General features: G+C 52.8%; 1 protein-coding gene across 1 annotated transcript in view; it reads left to right on the forward strand.

Annotated features, from left to right (window-relative positions):
* Positions 1 to 11,512, forward strand: part of ELL (elongation factor for RNA polymerase II) — a 40,484-nt gene extending 28,972 nt beyond the window's left edge. Inside the window, exons 7-12 of the mRNA XM_088535690.1 lie at positions 1,165 to 1,261; positions 4,271 to 4,757; positions 7,487 to 7,553; positions 9,151 to 9,322; positions 10,178 to 10,222; positions 11,050 to 11,512. Of these exons, the coding sequence (XP_088391816.1) occupies positions 1,165 to 1,261; positions 4,271 to 4,757; positions 7,487 to 7,553; positions 9,151 to 9,322; positions 10,178 to 10,222; positions 11,050 to 11,154 (973 nt within the window). The 3' untranslated portion in view covers positions 11,155 to 11,512. The remainder of the gene's footprint in view (positions 1 to 1,164; positions 1,262 to 4,270; positions 4,758 to 7,486; positions 7,554 to 9,150; positions 9,323 to 10,177; positions 10,223 to 11,049) is intronic.
* Positions 11,513 to 14,797: the final 3,285 nt, after the last annotated feature.

Raw genomic sequence — 14,797 nt, forward strand, 5'->3', positions numbered from 1 at the left:
ACAGCAAAGTAAAGTGCCATGTAATCTTTTTGGCTTCCACAAAAGTTAACTTCTCCCTGCAGAAAGCAATGTTTACTGCTTTTTCTAGAATTGTGGCATTCAGTTATGCTGCAGGTCTAAAAATAGACCTTGGAAAGGATGTATTCAACTGTACAAACAAAGACCCACTCAGCCAATGCAGGTAATGAGGCTACAAAATGGAAAAAACATGTAGGGTGGAAGGCAGCAGAAAACCACTCGCAAACAGGGCCCGGGCAGCAGCCGTGGAGCTTTGGGCACCCGCTGCCGGCGGCGTCGCCGGATCCGCACGGATCCTGAGTGTCCCTTCTGTTTCCAGGCCCCGTTGCCGCTTGATGGTTGAACAGTTGCAATAATTAACACATCTCAGAGCCATTTCTATGCACTAACGTTGGCTGGGTCTAACCTGGTTGCTTTTTTCCCCTTCTTTCACCACTGTTCGAAGCCTTTCCGCTATTCCAAGAGCTACTGAGCTGACAGTAGCAAACTTTCATTTACTGCATTTTTTTTCTTTATTCTATAATTAACATGTGAGGAGAGGTGGTAGTAGAGCTACTTGCTATGGTGTTTATGGAATATCCCTGTTCCCGAGTCAGTCCATTGCTATCGAGATTGCTCTAAATAAAGTGAACACAAGCAATAGCTTAAGCCCGAAGGACAGTCAGGCTGTGGCATCCAAACACTGCTGCACTACAGCCAGTGGGTCAGGTTGGAAGAAAATCTTGCAAAGATCTCTCTGAAATCATCTTCCCAATGTCTGGAAAAAATAGAGGAATGTGCTGGGAAGCCGATTGTAGCCTTGGAAGCAGGAGAGGGATGTCGGTGGTTCGGCCGGTGCAGCTGGTGGCAAAGGGACGGCCGAGCTCGTTCATTAAAACCTCCACCCCGTCCCCCAGCCCGGCAACTGCGGCCGGGCGGCTTCGGAGATGGGCTCCCTGGCTCCGAGTCCTAGGGCAAAGCCAGGGCTCTCCCAAACTTTGCTCCGAGAGCTGGAGCGCCCCGCTGGGGAGCGGGGATACCCGGCGGGAATGGGAATTATCACCCTGGCGCGAAATGGGTTCCGCCGCCGCCTTGCTCGTTCAGCTGCCTTTGGAATCCCGGTCTCGCTTGCTCGGGATCCGAGTAACCCTGTGCTCTCCGTTGCAGGAAGCTGTGTCAGCCGCAGAACAGCGGCGCGTTCCACGCCGAGGCGCCGTCCCTGAGCCCGCCGAAGGAGCCCGTCAGCTCCGGCTCCCCGCCGCAGGTGGGTGTCCCCGGCTGCAGCTCCTGCCTCCGGCGCGGGCAGCTCCACGAGTGTCTCCCGTTTCGGTTTTCCCCCAAGTTAGGGCCTGTTCCTAGGGTTCCTGCAGCTCTGTTTCTCCTCTGGATTCAGTTCAGCAGCGGAGTTTGGGGAGGCTCTCCCACAACGTGCTCTCAGGTTTCATTTTAAGGGATACATTTTAAAAAGTACCTATAATTCCTTTGGGCAAATGTGAGCTTGTGTTTTACTCGCTACCAATAATTGACTGGAAAGAAGCAGTAATAAGCAGCTCCCAAACACAGCTGAGTTATTAAAAACCTTGACCTTTTGCAGTCTAATTGCTGTGACGGATCAGGGGCAGGTTGGTCTGCTCTTTGATTTGTTAGGATGCCAGTGCGTGAGGCTGTGAAAAGCACCGTTTCTGGTCACTGGATATCCTGGAGATGTGTCCTCTTACTGGCGACTCGGCCTGCTGCCACCTTCCTAAGACTCATGCTTTTCAGGTGGCCTCTCATATAATGTTAGACAGCTGTTGAAGATCTTTCAGAGGCGGAAGAAACTCATAGCTAAACATTTTATTTGCAAACATTTGTGCGAATAAGCTGGAAATATTTTTATTTTTGGCTTTTTCTTCTCGTCAGTACAGCCTGTCCCCGAGAGAGCTAGCCGAGCACTTTCTCTTGGAAGCAGCTTTTCTCACTCCAGCTCTGCAGAGCTGATGCTGTTGCTCTCTAGTGGCAGTAGCTGTTGTTCAGTGATGATAAACCACGGAAGATCTGTGTGTTAAGCAGAGCCTGTCCTTGTTTTTCTGTCTCAGTATCTTTTTGTTCAGGCGTTTCTCGCTAGGATTGCGAAACCTTCTTCCCCTCTCCTGTGGGTCAGTCCAGACAAGTCGAGTATTTATCCTGCTCCTGCCAGTGGAATGTGTAATGCTTACTTGTCTGGACAGACGCGCGGAGGATTAGTGGCAAAGAATATTAGCAGGTAAGGAAATTATGTGCTTTCTGGCAGCAAGAGGGAAGCAATTCTCCATTGAGAACAAGAACTGTGCAACTTGTTTGCCAGGTAGCTAATTCCAAATGCTCTTCTGCAGTGGGTGTGTTGCTGGTGAATAACCAACGATCCCGTTCCTCTGAGTTAACTTGGAAAGGCCCTGTGCTGCCAGGAGGTGAAAACCGTCTTGCTTCTGGCTTTACATATTTCTGAAAGACGTGAGAGGCTGTAGGGATGTTTTGGGTCGCTGTGATTACATGTTAGTTCATCAAAACCTTGGGCCGTTGATTCCCTGGGATCTAGAAAAGGGTAGTCAAAGAGCAGCAACTGAGCAAGGGGTAGAGGTGTTGCCGGCAGCACTTCTGTTGTGGCTGCGAACCACAGACAGCTGCTCATTGCAGGGGTCATTTGTTGATGCTACATAAAATGTAGCTGCAGTTTCTGTTTAGAGAAAGGACGCTGTTCTGGTGGTTGCTGTCCCGGGAGAGGACGAGGATTTGATAGCCTTAAATGCAAATTGTTTGGAAAAAAAGATCAGGAATGAAAGCAAGAAAGCAGTTGGTGGAGTAATTCCCGAGAAGCCCGTGGCAGAGCAGCGAGGAGCTGAAGCTGCTGCCAGTGGGATTCGATGGCTTGAAGTCAAGGTGGGTATAGACAGTAGCTTAGATCCAGGACCTGCACTCGGGCGAGTGCTCCCTGCTCTTGGAGAGACGGACACGGCTTGGACACGGCTCGGGACCCGCGCGGGGCAAGGAGGGACCCGGCGCTGCCACAACTGCACTTTCATGACGGAACAAAAGTTCCTTTTGCAGGCGCGTTGCAGCCCTGCCGGAGACAGTAAAGAAAATAATGCAACATCCAAAGGAAATATCCAGAACTATCACTTGTCTTCCGCTGGGCACTAAATAATCTTTCCTCAGATGTTGTGCTGCCAGGCCGGCGCACGCCGCCGTGCTGATAGCTGTCCAAGGTAATTTCAGCTGCCCCAAACTGGATTGAGCCTGACGACCATAGCGTTTTGGCTCTAAATTGAGGTTTGTTTTTTTTTTTTTTAAACTTTGCTGCCTGGAGGCTGGGATCTTTCAGGGTAACTTCCCCCGAGCTGACCTTAGCCTGTAGACACGCACCTACATTTAGAAAACAGGCATGCAGAGCTTTCTTCTCCTGTGGCTGCCCAGGTAGGGCTGATTGCCCACATGGAAACCGCTGCTCTCTTTTTTTTTTCCACTTAAGGAATGTTAAAGTTCTGCTGGACCATGAGAAATGGCATTGAAAGCTGCTCCTCATGTTCTTTTTTGCCTTAAAGGCTGGGCATTTGCACAAATGAGTTTCTCCCCTGTTCCAGGAAACGTCCCCCTTGAGAAGGGCAAGGAGTGTGGTGCAAGGGTAAAGTTGTTGGCCACAGAGTTGGTGACAATTAGTTGGGAATAAAATGCAGAACCTGGGGATCCCTCTGCACGGCAGAGGCCCGAGCGCGTCGCTCCTCCGCACCTCGGACAGACTCCTGCACCCGTGGGTGTTCTGCAAATGCGGGGCAGAGGACGGATGTTTTCATGGGGGTTTGTTCTCTGCTAATAGTTGGAAGCAGCAGGGAGGAGGAGGAGGAGGAAGCTTTACATTTAAAGGGTTAAACTGGGGAAAAAAAAACCTCAAAGAGGTCAGATGGGTTGCATGGTTTGCACAGGAATAGCGTAGAAGATTAAAAAAAAATTACTTATCTGACTTGCGGGTTTCTGTAAGCAGCCCCAGCGCTTGCCCCGGGCTCCCCGGCGGCTCTCGGGGTTTCAGAGGGTGGTTAGGGCTGGGTTGTCACCCGTGGGGTCCCACCGGGGCATCCGAGAGCTGCCTCTGAGCGGGGATTTGGCAGGTCCTTTATTTTTAGCAGGGCTCTCCCTGTGTCGACGCTCCCGCACCTCCATCTAGCGGCGGCCGCGTGCGGAGCGCGTGTCCTCCCCGCTCCCAGCACGCTCCTAAGCGATCGTTCTTTTGGTTTTCTTGTTCCCTTTTGCCCTCTCCCAGAAACGCTCCCAGCCTCTGGAGTTCATCGACCCGCTCGCCAACAAGAAGCCGCGGATTTCGCACCTGGCCCACCGCGCGCAGCCCACCTTCAACGGGAAGCTGAGCGCGGCCAACGGCAGGGACGCGGGCGCCGCGGCCGCGCCGCCCGCCGACGCCGTGAGCTCCAGCTCCGGCCTCGCGGCCCCGGAGCTGCCGCGGCCGCACGATCCCCTCGCGGACGTGAGCAACGACCCGGCTCACAACGGCAGGGACTGCGAGAGCGCGGCGCCGGCCGACAGGCTGGGCCACCCCCTGCCCACAGACTGTGCCCAGAGCAGCAAACACAACTGCGGCTCCTACGTGAAGAGCAAGAAGAAATCCAAAAAGCACAAAGACAAGGAGAAAGAGAGGAAGGAGAAGAAGAGCGAAGAGAAGTGCAAAGAGGAGACACAGGACTGTGAAGTAATAAAAAATGCTGACTTAGTTAGTGTTCCCCAGGATGTGGCAGGTATGTAAGCTCTGAAGCATCCTCCTAGGTGGTGTGTGCTAAGAGAATAGCAGTGTCAGCTGCGTGTTGCTTGTGCTCAAAACACAGGACAGAGGTTGCCTGTGTCGTTCCACTGAACGAAATAATATTGTTGTCCCTACCTGCAAATTGACGAATGGTTCCTCTCTAAAAAGAGGATATCAAGTTTTCCCTCTTCAACCTTTTATGCTGCTTGGAACTACCTGAGATGGTGCCATGTTTCTCGTTGTTAAATTAAAAGCCTTGTTAGTATATGGGGATGAGTAACGGACATCAGGATCCATTGGTGGAGTGAAAAAAATGATGCTTTTTGATTGCCTCCTGCTCTTGTGCCTGTGGTTGGTGCTGGGATGGTTCTTGTATTGATTTTTAACTCGGTAATGAAAACTGAGTCACAAAAGCTTTTAATATCGGATGCAAAAGAAACGATAGACAAGTCTTAGATAAAGCACTAGTGGAGCCAGCTACGATCTGCTCTCTTACACTGCAATAACTTCCCGTTGTGTCCAACCATGAGCTTGATTTTTTTTTTTTCCAAGGATTAACAAAATGCTTTCCATCGAGATGGTGCATTTCCAAGTCAGTTCTGTGTGCTCTTAGAAACTAGAGGAGAGAATATATGTTGGCTAGCCCGCCCCGTTCCCGTGCCAGTGCCTGCTGCTTTCCTGTTCTCTGCGGGTGCATTAGGCCTTCTTAAAATTCTCCCAAGCAGTGGGACTTCCTGCGCTGGCTCCAGCAGCACTGCAGTCTGGAGCTCCTGCTATATCACATCCATCTTCTTTTCCTTTGCCCCATTATTCCTCTTGTTCACTAAACCCCTCCTCAGGCTGCTGTGTGAAAACCACCCAAATTTGGCTCAAAAAAGTAACTTGCAAGTGCAGCTGACCCCTCCAGCCCTTGCGAGAGGAGCGGGGCTGCCTCTCCATCGCCTCTGCTGTATATTTTACTTGTTCTCCAGTCATTTTTAGCCAGGCTTATAGTTCTGCTCACTATAAACAGGGAACCTCGAGGTGCTGCAGACCAGCGTTCTGAAAAACCAGATCCTTTTTTTCCTTTGAGCTTGCTTTTGTGTGAGGTTTTTGCGCGTTTTTGAGTTGCTCTCCCCTCTCTTGCATCCTCATCCGTAGCAGATACAGATAGTTACGCATTACACACGCTCTGCCAACACCTCTTGCTTAATAGCAGCTGCTGGGGCTTCTTTTCTTGCCCGGCGCTGGTGATTTATCCCTTTTCCCCGTGCTCTCCTGACCCGGTGCCCGTTCGCTGTCCCGCTGTCGGCAGCGGATGCTCCCGGCCGGGGAGGCCGCGTAAACAGGATGTGGTCGGGCTGCCCGGGGCCGCGCGGCCGTCCCGGCGCCGCTCCGCGTCCCGCTGCGCGCGGCAGCGTCGGCTCCTTCCGCACCCGCCGGCAGATCCCGCGGCTGCTCCCGGGAGGTCTGGCCAGGCCACCAAGGGACCTCTGGGGACATTTGGCAGACAGTAGGTGGCACTCACAGGCAAAATAAATCTTCTTTTCTTGCTTCTCCCTCTCCCCGGGGCTCTTCCTTAGCCCTGCTCCGTGTCTTGCACTGGAGCACCCAGGTGAGGAGGCAAGAAGCGTCACCAACACGTGCAGCAGGAGCTCGCGCTGCTCGGAACGCTGCTCTGTTCTTCCCTTCTGGTCAGGAGAGCCTTTCTGAGTAAATTTGGAGAGAATTGGATATTTTTAAAGGTATAATTAGGTTATTGCTGTAGGTGCCTGTTAGTGCTTTGGCGTTTCCTGCTCCCTGCGGTTTCCCATGGGGAGGGTTAGACAGACCCTGCCCGTCCCGCGGGGTCTGCGGGGAGCGGGTGACCGAGGCAGTACCCGCTCTGCAGACTCGCACCAAGGCACTGAACCACTGTGTCTTTTTTTTTTTTAATGTAAAAGAGATGAGTTAAATTCTTGAAACCTTCCCTATTTGCCTCTGATTTGTGCTGTCTTTTCATAGATTTCCAATTAGGCCTTTCAGTAAAATACACCCTTCATGGATAGAGTCCTTTTTCAGAATTTATCCAACTTCTTTCCTTCCTCCAAATTAGCAATTCAGTATACGGCTTATGTTGAGGATGGAGGCTGTCCTGGGCTCGCCCTCAGAAGCCCATTCCTTCTGAAGTCTTCATTCCCTTCACCTGAAGTCCTCAATATTCTCGGTTGAACCTCCCCCTTAGATTTCCTCAACTTCTCAGAGCGCTTGGATTCCTCTGCAGGGCCAGGGGCTGTACAGGGAGGAGCTGTGTGTCTTGCAGATCTCATCTCCTATAGGAACCTGTAGTTTGAAAGTGCTAACCCATATGGTAAGAAACTACAGAATCAGGGCAGGGGAAGGTGCACCTTGCTCTGATTTGTTCTGCTCATCTGGACCCATAAATTTCCTTTGTGGTTTAGTGTTGATATCTGTGTTCTCCTTCCCTGCAGGCGCTATTCATAAACCAATTCCACTAGGCTGTTTTGCTGCTCATGGCATTGGCTAATGTTGATATTGTTTTGTTGACAGGCAAATATTAGCAAAGCCTTGAAGTTCCAGTCACCTCATAATATTGTATCTTCTGTTTTCGGTCAATGTAAAGCAAAACAGAAATTCTTTAGAATGCAGTGAACTCTATTTTGGAGATGGGTTTATGAGTTTGCAGTTTATTTGCCTATAGCTATAAGGTTTAGGAATGTTTCTAAACAAGTGTTTATTTTTCAGGTTTAAATGGAACATGCAATAACTCTAGTGTACCAACATCGACTTCAGAAATGCCAGATTATTTATTGTAAGTTGCTCGATTACTGCTCATATTTATCAGTTTATCATTTGGGGATCAGGCTCCTAGCTATTGCGCACTCTGTGCTAGTGATTCTGCTGTACCTGTTACTTGAAAAAAAAACTTTGCAAGATGAGTTTAAAAAAAGCCAGAAAGGTGAATCTGATTTTAGGAATATTTCCTGAAACGAAACGTAGGATCTAATCTGTTCCTTCCCTTCTTATGGAGTTCAAGGTTATCTTCCTATAAACAAGTTGCCCGAGTGCCTTAGGAAACTCCATATCTGAGGAGGGTTGGAAAGTAGTAAACATGTCCATGTTGTACATAGACTAAGAGGAGGCGATCTGCTTTAATGTTATTAAATATGGTGATGGGTGCGGGTCCCTGCCGCGCCGCGGCCCGGCTCTCCGTGCTGCCGGCTCCGCTCTGCGGGACGCTCGCTGCTCGGGGCCGTGCAGGGTTTGCTGTGGTCACAGGGCTGGGGTTTTGCTGCTCTCAGCCGTTCAAAGGCTGCTCGGAGCGGGTGCCGTTCAGAAGCAGGAGGATGGCTCGTGTTTCTGCAGCACCGGTTGTGCCGCGCGGATCCAGCCTGCACAGAGATCCCTGCTCTGAAAGCTCAGGCTGCTTGTGGCTCCTTTTGTGCAATCCCAGTGTTTTGGTGCTCAGCTCCTTAAAGGGGAGGGTTGTCACTGCTCTTGTGGTGACACCTCGTACTGCTGAGGACAGCTGCCCTCTGCACTCAGGTGCTACTCCAGCCCCTAGCAGGAACTCAGAGGTCTTGAAGGCCAGAGCTGCCTTAAGTTAAGGCAGTGATAGTTTTTCTCTGATTAACTTGATACCTAAGCTGGACTATGTGTGTTCTTGCACATAGCTATCACTATTGCTGACAGTAAGGAGGTAAATTAGAGGGGTCACCTGCGAAAAGCTGAGTGTTGCCATCGGAGAGGACGCGCTGCTGGGCTTTCTGTGAAGTGTCAGGTTTAATAGGCTTTTGTGGAGCTGAATAACTTCCAAAGGCCTCGGAGGCACATCTGTTAGCCATGAGCTCTTGGTGTTGCGTTCCATTCACGCTGGGTATCTTTGGAAAGGAGCAGGGAGCGATTCAGTCTATTCAGCATGGTTTCTTACCCTGCACTTGCCACGTAATCGTCCTGTGAGCGTTTTGCAGCGATAGCCGAGTGTTGTTGTGTTCCTTCCCTTCACACGCTCCTAGCACTGGAAGCATCGTATTCCTGCTGTTCCAAGGTCTGGCACGGACGCAGAACTCCATGTTCTGCGGACAGCAGAGAGTGGAAAAGCTGTAGCAGAGCTATCTGAGCGTCCTCCTCCGCCCTCGGCCGCTCACGTGCTTTGCTGTACCTGCATATTCCATCCTGCCCTGCAGAGATGGGGAATTCTGGAAGCAAACACTGCCTTGTTTTGCCTAGAGGTCAAGGCCGTAATCCTGACACTTATCTCATTGCTACCATAATGAAATCCCGAGATTGTATTAGCTTTCAAAATCAGTCACCTGATTTTGTCCCCCTGTTTTTGGCACTTCAGTCATCTTGCTGCCTGGAGAGAAGAGTTAATTCTAAACTGATTAACTGAATTATTTTCCCTCTAGAAAATATGCGGCCATTTCCTCTTTGGAGCAGCGTCAGAGTTACAAAAATGACTTCAACGCAGAATACAATGAGTACAGAGACTTGCACGCCCGGATAGAGAGGATAACTGGACGCTTCACGCAGTTAGACTCCCAGCTGAAACAACTTTTGCAGGGCTCTGAAGAATACAAGGTATCAAATTTATATCTGTCTTTCAACCCTGGGTTCTGCAAGCAGCAGCGCTGCCGTTTGTGGCTGTTCAGCGGCTGGTTCTGCTGGGCTCGCTGCAGCCCCCGTGTCCGGCGTCGGAACGCGCCGCCCGCGCACGGGAACGCGCGTCCGGCTCGCAGCGCCGAGGCCTGTTCTTAGAGCAGCCCCGTGTTCTTCGGTTTGCGAGCTGGAGCGCACATCATGGGACTTGTTGACAAGGAAAGGCCTCACTGAGACAATTGGCCTCCTTAGCCAAAAGCTGCTGGAAGCCATTAGTGTATCCCAGCCAGCAAACTCATATTCGCACATATGGTAGCGTATCGGGGCTGGAAGGGGAGTTAGTGCAGGGTCATCTGTTTCTCTTGAATCTTTGATCTTAATAATGTAGCATTATTCAACTTGTCAGACTGATTTTTTTTTTAAGAGCTTTAACTATTCATTATCGCGAGAAAATAATCTCGTTGAGTACAATAAACAGCTCTTTACAGAGCACCTATTGTAGCAGCTCCGCTTCCTCCCTTGAATATCCTTCTTTTTCTCGGAAATCTTGTGATTCCTCCCTCAATTATTTTTACAGTCCAAGCAAAATTAATCAGTGAAGGTGTCAGGTACCTGGTCAATCCGAGTGGCCGCTGCAGTGGGACAAGTGCCAGGGAATCGCGTTGGGGCTCGTGTTGTAGCGGTCCCATCTCCCACGACAAGGGGTGGAGGGAGTCGGTTTGAATCTGAACTTGGGCAAAACGTGGAAATGAAGCCCTCAATAAATGCTGAGCTGCTACAGTGGGTTGCAGAACTACTGGCTGTTGTGAAAATAACTTGTTATCTTTTGCCTTTTAGACGATCCATGATCAAATTTTACAGGAATATCGGAAAATTAAAAAGGTAAGTAAACATATTCAGCTGTGAGGAAGGCTTTGGGAAAGTGTCTGTAGTGGCGGAAGAAGTGGGTAGTTGGCCAAGTGGAAAAAAATAAATCCAGAACTTTCTGAGGAGATGTCAAGTTTACTCAGCTAGAGCTCGCCTGGAAAGGGGTCTCCGGTCACGGGGAGTGGAGGCTGCTCGTGAACGTGTTTGTGTCCATGGCACGTTAGCAGAAGAATGGATACGTTCGTTTTTGTCGAGCAAGATTGCAGCTTGCATTTGGAATGGGCAGGCTGAGAGGTAACGGCATCCTCTGCCCGGGGGATGTTTGGGAGCGTTTGAGCTTGGCCCTGGACCGGGGCTTTGGGGCCCGTTGTCCCGTGGGCCGGGGTCCCACAGGGCTTTCCTGGCAGCCCTGGGTGTCTAGAGCTGACGTTTCTGCCCGGAGGGATTTGGGGCTGGATGAGGGAGCAATCCCGATCCCGACGGGATCCCTGCACCAGGCGCTGTTGTCTTGTTTCTGGTGGCCCATGCGTGGGGCCCTGCTGTCCTCGAGGGGTTTGGGAGCTCCCTGGAGCGTTTCCGTGTGTCGTAAGCCCCGCTCTGTTCCTCAGCCTTGCACAACGCGGTGCTGGCGCGGGGCGAAGGGCAGGGGACGGGGCTGCCGCGTTCGGGTCCCCCCGCGCGTGTCCCTGCCCCGAGGGGAAGGAGGGATCTGCCTCCTTGGGCTGTGCCGACGGAGCAGCTCCGAGCTGGAGCCCCCGGGCACGTCCTCGTGCCCTGGGGTCAGGGATGTCACCGAGTCCCAGGAATCACCTCCTGTCACCGCATTTCTTTTCTCTTTATAGACTAACCCCAATTACAGCCAAGAGAAGAACCGCTGCGAATACCTCCACAACAAACTGGCCCACATTAAAAAACTCATAGCAGAGTATGACCAACAGCAGTTTTAGCTGGCGCTGATCCGGACTGGTAGGGCAGAAACAAAGTCACCTGGATGTTACGTTCCCTTTCCTACAGCTAGCTTCCTTTCAGAGACGAGCATTAATCCCTCGTGCTTGGAAGAACTCGGGGATCGCTTCCGATGCCGAAGCCGCCGCGCCAGCGCCGGAGCCAGGTAGCAGCCCCGCGCCTGGTGTGGTCCTCTCCAGCTTTAGCCTCTCGGAATGTCGGGATGTACCAAGTGAAAAGCCGCTTGTTCGAAGCCAGCGTTTGACACTGAGGGAAACTTAACGCGAAAGAAGCTCCCAAAGGTTCAGAATCGGTAGTTTTCATGGATTAAAGTTTGGCATGAAGTATAATTACCCCTGACCCGGCCCCACGGGGTTGCAAATTGTCCTTCAAATGGTGAGGAACTGGAATGCTGCTAGGTTACCTCCTCCTCCGGCACCTGCGACTGTTCCTGCGCTCCCCACGGCCCCGCGCAAACGCCCCACGGCCCCGCGCCCTCCTCCTGCCCTCGTCACCTCCGCTCCGTGTCCCCGCGAGGCCCGAGGACGGGGACGGCCCGGGAACCCGCGCGGTGGGAAGCGCCAGGGGCCTCTCCGGCACGCGCCGTCCCGGCCGCTCGCGCTCCCGGCGCGTCCCGGGGCTGGGAAGACTGAGACCTGTCTGTCTTTGACTTTTATAATTTTATACCAAGGCAGCCAATTTTATTAATTGCTGATGAGACTATGGTCTATTTTTGTATAAAAAGAAAAAAAAAAGCATCTTTTTTCTAAAACTGTGCCTCCCTTTTCCTTTTAGGCCAAGTGTTTGAGAACCTTTCCTGTCTCACAATTGCAGTATTACTAAAGCTCGCTGGATAGTTACCCAGAGAAGTTATTTTATTACCTGTAAAGGCCCCTGAGGAAGGCTGGGGGTGGGGGGCGATGCTTTCTTGTTCTGTTTTGTGCATTTCCAAAGAAGCTGCGGCAGAAAATCCCCGTTCTCGGAGCAGGCGCCTGGGCTCGGGACGGTCAGGTAGCGTTTCCACGCGGGTCGCTCCCGCTGTCGGGCTTCATCCCGCCGGCTTCTCCTTGCAGTCTGTCTTCTCCGTTCGTTTCGGACTCGAAGGGAACACTTCAGAGCGCGGCCAGGGCGCGAGGAACACGCCAAAAAGCACAAAGGTGCCCTTGAACTCTGCGATTTCTTTCTCTTTCTCCCCAATCCCGCCTAATCCCGGCAGCCTCGGCGGTGTCCCCGGATCGCGGCGTGGAGGAGCCTGCGGTGTCCCCGTGCCGGGAGCCTTTCCCCCCTCGCGCAGGGAAATGGCAGAGTTGAGGAGGGAAACGGCTCCTTTGCGAGGAATATGGCGTTTTTCCACCGGAAAACGTGGGTCCACCTGCTGTAAAAACAAAAAAGACAAAAATCCCCCGTTCTGGCTAGATGGTCCCTCGCGCTCTCCCTCCGGAGCAGTTTCTCTCCCTTCCTGCCGCGTTGTCCCCAGCCCAGCGGAGCTTCCCGGGATCCTGGCGCTCCCGCCGGGATCGGGGCTGGGAGGCGCGCGGGGACCTGCGGCCCTTCCAGGGACAGGAGGCGCCGGCGGCCGCGGGAAGGGGAGACGCTTCCCAACGGGAAGGGCATGGGGATTCCCGAGGGCTCCCGTCGGAGCCCGATCCCAGCGCCCTTCCTGCAGCCGCGCGCTTGTCCGGCGCCGGATCCGGCGGGAGCGCCGGGATTGGGATCCGGAGCTGCGTCCCCACAGGGACGGGGGACGGGGGTGGCAGCAGCTCCATCACCGCGATGGGTCAATTCTTCCATGGAAACACCTCCCTTCTCCTGGTCCTTCCCGTTTCCCATGGGGGGTTTGCCTCTTTTTTTTTTTTTAATTATTATTATTATTATATTTTTTTGGGGGGAGGGAGGGATAGAGATGGATCTCAATCTTTATACATCTGCTATAAGATATTTTTGCAAACAGAGTTGTATACAAAGATGTATTGTGTACATTTACGTGTATATTCTGGAACTTCTAAAATTTGAATATAAAACTGAAAATATTTAATGAATATCCAAACTGTGAGACCCAATTAGCATTCAACACCTTTCTGCTTCACTTTTCTTTTGGACTGTGTTAAAGAATTGTAGTCAAACCTGCCTTTTTTTTTTCTTTTTTTTTTTCTTTTTTTTTCTTTTTAGAGATTATGAAGCTAGGCAAATTTTGTGCTTTTTGGGTTAATAGAAACCAGTTCTAGGTGATTAAGTATGATCTTAACTTATTGATACTGTGTTTTACTTTGTAATATTGTACTGTGGATAAAACTATATTGAGCCATGGAGTTGGAGTTTACAACAGAGCTTTTCACTTTGCCAAAATGTTACAGTTTAAAGGCAGCATAGTCTTCAGCTTTCCTAATCTTTTCTTAAGAGCTAGTGTCTTTTTTGTACACTAAAAAGCTGAATGCTGATTTTGCAACATATAATAAATTCACTGTATTGGAAAACAAGCGAACAATAAGGTTGCATGTTTCTTTTCAGTGCTTCTTGCAGCAGGAAAGCGCAAGGTGATAAACGCCCGGCTCGGAGGCCGTAAGTTTGGAGGAGCCGAGTGCTTTGGGCTAAAGTGGCCGAGCCCAAGGTAGGAGAGGTGGGAAGGGAGGGAAAAGGGGCAACGGAGGCCGCCCCGCGCGGGCAGGGAGCAGCGCGTTCCGTGACGCGCGGAGCGGCCGGGGAGCTCCGGTTTTGGGGTGTTATTGAGGGAATGGGGTGGGATGGGGGCCCCGGCAGAGCGGCAGGGAGGGGGTCGCGGGCGCCGCTGCCCCCGGCTCCTTCCCTCCCCTCCGGCCCCGGCCGGGGGCTCTGCGCTCGCTCCGGAGCCGCCGAGTGGAAAGTTACTGGCTGCTCCGGCCGTGCCAGGGCCAGCCCCGTGGCGGCCGCTTCCCGCGGGAAACCAGGGCCCCCCCGGCCTCGCGGGGAAGGCCGGGAGCTGCCGCGGGCACCGCCGCTTCCCGCGGCCCCCGGGGCTTTGCTCCCGTCTCCATCCCTGCTTCTGTCCAGCCGGGATGGGGCTGCGGGGGGATGGAGCGGGACAGGGAAGCTCAGAGCAGGGATGATCGGCCATTCCCAGCCTGGCCGCCCCCTTCCCTCCGCTCCCGGCCTTGGCGTGGGACAAGGCCAGTCCTCCCGAGGGGAGCCGGGAAGGAGATGGCAAAGGAGCCCGGGGCAGCCACAGGGGATGCTCCGAAACCCCTGCCTTGACTCCAGGTGCCGAGGTGCGAGCCGGGCCCCGGCGCTGGGTACCGCCCGGAGCGATGTTCCCGGCCGGAGCGACGTTCCCGGCCGAGCGCCCCCGGCCCCGGGGCGGCTTCGTGGTGCGGGGCCAGCGCTGGCAGCGGGGGCGCGTGGGCCGCCCGCCCGTGCTTGGCCCATTAGCGATTCGGCACAAGGGAGCCCCGCGGGCGCTGCGGGGCCGCGTGGGAGGAGGCGAAGGCGGCGGCGGAAGGAACAATGGTGGGAGATCTGCGAGGGGCGAGAAAGGAAAAGCAGTGGAAAAATACCAGGCGCGGGCGCTGGCAGCGCTGCCCGGACCCTCCCCGCCCCAGGATTATTGTACAAAGAAATGTTATTTTTGCTGCAATAATGTGCTGAGGCAGCGGCATTCCAGCGCGGGGCTCA

The sequence above is a fragment of the Tinamus guttatus genome, unplaced genomic scaffold (assembly GCF_059628265.1).
Source record: "Tinamus guttatus ecotype Peru unplaced genomic scaffold, ASM5962826v1 Tinamus_guttatus_pri_ptg000643l, whole genome shotgun sequence".
NCBI lineage: Eukaryota > Metazoa > Chordata > Aves > Tinamiformes > Tinamidae > Tinamus > Tinamus guttatus.